At 38.7% G+C, this 6,000-nt stretch overlaps 1 protein-coding gene across 1 annotated transcript; it reads left to right on the top strand.

Annotated features, from left to right (window-relative positions):
• Positions 1-473: 473 nt before the first annotated feature.
• On the top strand, positions 474-2,807 carry LOC129239385 (uncharacterized). The gene has a single exon (XM_054874849.1). It carries the CDS (start codon positions 603-605, stop codon positions 2,493-2,495), a length of 1,893 nt encoding a protein of 630 aa, XP_054730824.1. The 5' UTR covers positions 474-602; the 3' UTR covers positions 2,496-2,807.
• Positions 2,808-6,000: the final 3,193 nt, after the last annotated feature.

Below are 6,000 nucleotides of genomic sequence, written 5' to 3'. Positions count from 1 at the left end.
AACATAACATAACATAACATAACATAACATAACATAACATAACATAACATAACATAACATAACATAACATAACATAACATAACATAATATAACATAACATAACATAACATAACATAGCATAACATAACATAACATAACATAACACAACATAACATAACATACACATGTACATACACATATACGCTCACTTAAGTAGGAGGGTGCAAGATGTCGAACGTTGCCGTTCGTTTGCTTTGTTTGCTTTGTCGTTCGTTCCGCGCTTTCGATTGCAGTTCATTCAAGGTAACGGCAATGAACAAGGTAACGACAAATGAGCAAGGTAACGGCAATGAGCAAGGTAACACTAATGAGCAAGGTAACGACACATTTTTTCGTGCGTGCAGCCTGTTAAATCGAATTATAAGACGTTATCCCGTCAAAATACAATAAAATCTTCGAAATGCTTAGAATATTCCAATATTATTGGGCTACAACAATTCGAAAGATTTGCGTTTTATTTCCAGTTTGACACAATAGATAAATTTATAGAAAAATTTTTCGGAAAACTTATTTTTAAAACATTTTGTTTTGCAAATAAATTAATTAACATCCATAAGAAAGATATGAGAACTGACTTGAATTTTCGACAGCTAATTGACCTCGCCATTGGTTCGCCGGAGCCAGGGCATGTAAATTTTTATGCGCTTCACATTTTGCTTTCTTCTTTTGCGGAAAAGTTGAATATCATCGATGAGCCCGTGGACAATGAAAAGTACGAAACTGTTATGAGCAGTGGCAAGTTCGGAAGTGAATTATATGATGCCACTTCACTTGCTAAAACTTCTTTCCATAAACATCCCAAGAATACAAAACATTCAAGTAGAAGGCAGTCAGGTGGCGCTGATCCTGATGAGCCAGTTACTGTGGAGGAAGCTGACATTGAAGAAGTAGTAACAGAAGCGCAAACAAATGTAGCGGGCACAATTGAGCCGGAAGTGGAAGAGGACGTCCCCATCGAGCAAGCTCCTATCGTAGAAGACCAGCCCCCTGTAGAAACAATCGACCAGCAACCGTCTGAGAAAGCATTAGACTTAGAATCTATTCCTCCAGTATCTGAATACAAAGAGGAGGAAGCTGTTGAACAAGCGCTTGAGCAAAAACCGCCGTCTGGCGGAGAGTTAGAGGTTGCTAACCAAGTGGTACAATTACAAATACCAGAAACCATCTATCGCGGCATTTCAATTATGAAAGATCAGCTGGAATTAGCCATGGAGCAGGTGCGCATTTTAGTTATGATTGCTATAAATAAAAAAACCACAAATGCACAATTGGATAAGCTGAGCTCATTATTGCCAAAGATGCTCGCAATTCGGAAGGAAAATATATACATTGAAAATGCATTTGGCTTCCGTATATCTGATGATTTCCCTGACACCGAACCGGACCGTGCAGAAGATGGCGAAGATGAAGGAGAAGAAGAAACTGATTTGCCAAGCGATCCGTCTATTAAATCGCCTTTGACATCGCATTATACGGAGCAACCGCCGCCGCCACCGCAACATGAAGAGTATGATTTGGACATGCACCTGTGCTACTCACCCGACAAACTTCTAGATCAATTGATGGATCTTAAGGCGGAGTTCTGTCTGCTTACCAACAAAGTGAATGAAATATCAGCTACGATACTGGATCAGGATTGTCAACGCACAACAATGCACATTGCGGATCTGCAGGACCAAATGAAGGATATGAAATTCTATGTTTCCAGTTTGCAAGATGCGGCAGATCGAATAGAAACAAAAAATGCAAGCAACAGTAATACGCTCGAAGAACTAAGCAAGAGTTTGGAGGATATGATGAACGAAAAGATCGACAAAAGTGAAATCGAGATTATTTTGGCTGACAAAGTTGACTACAATCAATTGCAGCGTAAAGTCTCGCAAGAACAAATGCAAGAGCTCCAATGTCGTTTAGAAAAGCGATTCACTGAAGTGCACAAACAGATTAAATTGAATGACAAAAATATGTACCAAGCGGTGGACAATATGCGCACCTCACTCGGTCTGGCTTCGGTGGATGATATACTGAATCGTTTCAAAGAGAAAATAGAGGCGAAAATCCAGGTAATACAGGAAACACTCCAAAAATACATGGACGCTACGAATGATGAGTGTGCCGCAGCTGGTGCACGCATAAAGGTGTTGCAAGATCTCGCCTGCATCTCCTGCGATACGACTTGTGTTATGCGCACGATGGAGAAATCGAAAGTTGCAAAACTACCGAATGCGCATGCCAGCAACTTATTGAGTCCGCTGATCACCTATGAAATTGGCTCGATACGCAAGTCAGGCATTATGGGTTATTACCGCAAAGATGAGTTTCCACATGCGCCAAACGCCTGGTTAAACCAACAAAAGGTATCGATGAAAATGTGCGTACCGCGTCATGCGGGTGGCGCCCACACCACGCACACGGCAAGGGAGCATTTCGAGAAAGTAGTGATTAATAAAAAATAATGCGTCTTTTTTTTACATTCAGCTATTCGTACACAAGTACGGTTAGCTGTAATGCGCTTGGTGCAGTTTTAATTTTCGCTATTTTAGTATGTCTTTGAAAAATGCCTTCGAAAATCGTACGTCTAGATGAGCTAGTAGTCTAACAACAAGCTGACCCAAATTTGATTAACGTAGTATCTATTGGTATGGAAAAGGCGATCTTCCATAATTTGCTTTCGAATTCATCCACATATACATATATATTTTTTTAACTAAAATGCAAGAAATCGATTAGTGCTGAATAAATATAATGATTTTAGATTTAAATAATAATTCTATTTTTTATTGTAATTGCAATGCAATTTGGTTGGAGTAGTAAACGTGGCTGTTTAACGCATCACCGACCCGACTCGCGCATCTTTGGAGGATATAAACAGAAGGAGAGACGTGTTAATTGAGTTGGCTAAAGAGAACTCATGGGCTGTGCTTGATGTCATGAATGATGATGACATTTTTGAAAATCACTCAAGTAATTTGTTACCAGTCTTCAGGGGTACTCGAGTCCTGCAAATCTAGGCTAAACTATGTTGGAAGACATAATAGCCTGATGCTAACATGGGTCCCGGGACGCGGGGGTATCGTGACCTCTGACTCCTTAACTAAGATGGGCTCTGAGGCCAACTTCTTTGGCCCGGAACCCGTTCGACCACTCCCTCAGCAGCAATCAAAGCCACGGTTAGCAAACGGGTTACTTCAACCCACAAGTGAACTTGGCAGGCTGAGAGAGGTTGCGAATGGACAAAACTGATGTTACCTATCATGTCTGATCGACTGTCGCAGCTGGTTGGACTGATGACGGGCCACTTTTGTTGTTCATCTCATCTCAGTGTACTCTGTCCAGCTTGTGAAGAGGAGAATGAGACGGCGGACCACTCGTATCCACGACAGTCGGTTCTACGTTACCGAACCGACCCGGATTTATATCTGGCCAAGGAGTGACAGCAGCATTCCCCGTATGTAAACAACGACGGAGGACCACTTCCTTTGCGTCTGCCCCGCCTTCGCTCGAATCAGGCTTGGCTCCTTGGCACCACTTCGGAGATCGAGTAGATTTAAAGAAAATTAAAAACGAATCCAAGTGCAGTACAATAGACTTAATTACTTGCTAGTTGTCTCACCAAAAAAAAACAAAAACTAGTCTTCAACTTTGGGTCAGTACAGGTTTGTGGCTCGATCTATACTCGTATCAACTAATCTTTCAATTTTTACGGCAGACCTCTTTGCTTCTTTTCGGCATAGCGTCCAAATGCATTTAAATTACACTGATTTCTCTAGAACTTTTAATACGATTTCTCACAAAATTTTGGCTGCTAAATTGCCAAATTTTGGTTTTCATCTGTATTTTTGGGATAGGATTAAATCGGATTTGGACAAGAGGAGCTCTCGTGTTGATATTGATGGTATTTCATCGAAACCATTTATTGGCTCCTTTGACGTTAGCCTGATAAATGACATTTCGTCGTGTTTCTCTTCAACGGGACTCCTTCTTTATGCCGATGACTTGAAAATTTACATTGAGGTTAGTTGCCTTAAGGGGTTATATATAGTTAAAATTCAAAAAACCAATTTTTTCATTTATTTTCTTAAGGTACATATATTTAAGAATACACACAGAAAATTTAATATCGCTCCGGTGAATATTTTCGAAGTTACACGCAAATTTGAAAAAGGCGTTTCAGAGTGCATGTAGGTAAAAGGCCAGCGCGTTTTTCTCTAAATGGTGTGTTCAAAGTCGTTGACCAACATTACTCGAAAACGATTAGTCTCAAATTTTAACACGACCTTAAATATTTTTTTTTATTAATTAATCGAAGATAAATATTTCCTTTTATAAACAACTAGCATTACCCAGTGGGCTTCGCACCACCATACATAAAATGTTTTTTTATATCGCAAGAGATTTTTCATATTAAGTTTTCTTTATAGAACTCGTAAAATGTTTAAACAGTTGAATTAGTTGATTTTTTTCATTCAACATACCTTCTAAAGATGTCACAATAGCCTTTTCTGTACTTTTTTAAAATTTGATTGTGGTGGTCACCTATATACAGGTAAGGTGAAAGAGCCGGTAAAAAATTGTAACAAAACTTTGATTCTTTAATTTCCATTTCAATTTTTTACGCTAAATAAATTATGCTAAAATAAATAAAGTTAAAAATGTTTTTCCAGTTCCTCCTGGAGCATTCAATTTTTTATTACATTTTCGTCCAAAGTGGCTTGCAATTCGATATTGCAATGCATCATAACAGCGATGAAGTTCTGAAATACGTTGTAATTGCTCATTTCTACAATACAAAACAATATCTCGTGGCTGAAACTGTTCACCAACCACAACAATGGCTACTTCATCAATCGTTGGTACATTGAATCGTCTGGCGTGCTCCCCAATTGGTGTTTTATCGGCTTTTATTATGATTTTGTGGCCATCGGTGGGCATCAGATCGAGTGCCACTTTGAACAATTTTACCAATTCATTGTGTTGATGGAACATTGTTAGCAATTCATTGATTGATCTTCTCGTATTCGTCGAAATTGCACAGCGCTGATCTAATTCACGATTCTCATCACCAATAAAATATATTTGCAAAAATTGATGGTCATCATCTGGGAATGGTAGCAAAGACCCAGCTCTATGGTATATTTGACCTTGAATCTGTAAAGTTCGAGAAATATGTATAGATAACAGATCTGAATTTTTAAAAACATTTTAACTGGTTGTAGTACATAAGAATGCAATCTCTTAACCTGAAGGCGAGTTCCCAATTGGTCTATATCTGGAGTCCTTAGTTACCCAGCGAAAAGAAAAGTCCTCTTTCATTAGCATTTAACAACAACTTACAATGAATACTCATGTGGTTCAAACACATCCTAGGGTTACCCGGGTTCACGTTTTGGCCTATTTCTCGAGACCCTGGTATCCGATTCTTAAAATTTCAAAACACAAACCATCTACTGAATAGTCCAAACAAAGTCTAAAAATTTGGTTTGGATCGGTGAGCCCATTCTTGAGTTATAAGATTACCAAGGAAATGTAACTGTAAGGCGGAAATTTGGTTAAAATCGATTTTTTGTTTTTAAAAATTGCTATTTTGTCAAAAAAATTTATTTTGCTTATTCCTTCGATTAATTACTATATTTTGCTTTAACGAAATCTATTTGGTTTTTAAATTTCAGAGGATCCAGTTCAGAGATATACTGGTCACCGCAAAACGTCTTTTTTGAGAGGAGTTCCCGGAGATCAACTGTAGTTCCTTCCCAAATAAATATTTTTACTAATATTTATATAATTGGCGCGTACTCCCTTTTTGGGTGTTTCGCCGAGCTCCTCCTCCTATTTGTGGCGTGCGTTTGTTGTTCTTTCACAAATGGAGGGACCTACCGTTTTAAGCCGACTTCAAACGGCAAATTGTTTTTTATGAGGAGCTTTTTTATGGCAAAAATACTCTCGGAGATTTGCCATTGCCTT

Source organism: Anastrepha obliqua, chromosome 2 (assembly GCF_027943255.1).
Source record: "Anastrepha obliqua isolate idAnaObli1 chromosome 2, idAnaObli1_1.0, whole genome shotgun sequence".
Taxonomy (NCBI): Eukaryota; Metazoa; Arthropoda; class Insecta; order Diptera; family Tephritidae; genus Anastrepha; species Anastrepha obliqua.
Note: the sequence above shows the minus strand (reverse complement) of the source record. Positions and strands in the feature narration are given on the sequence as shown.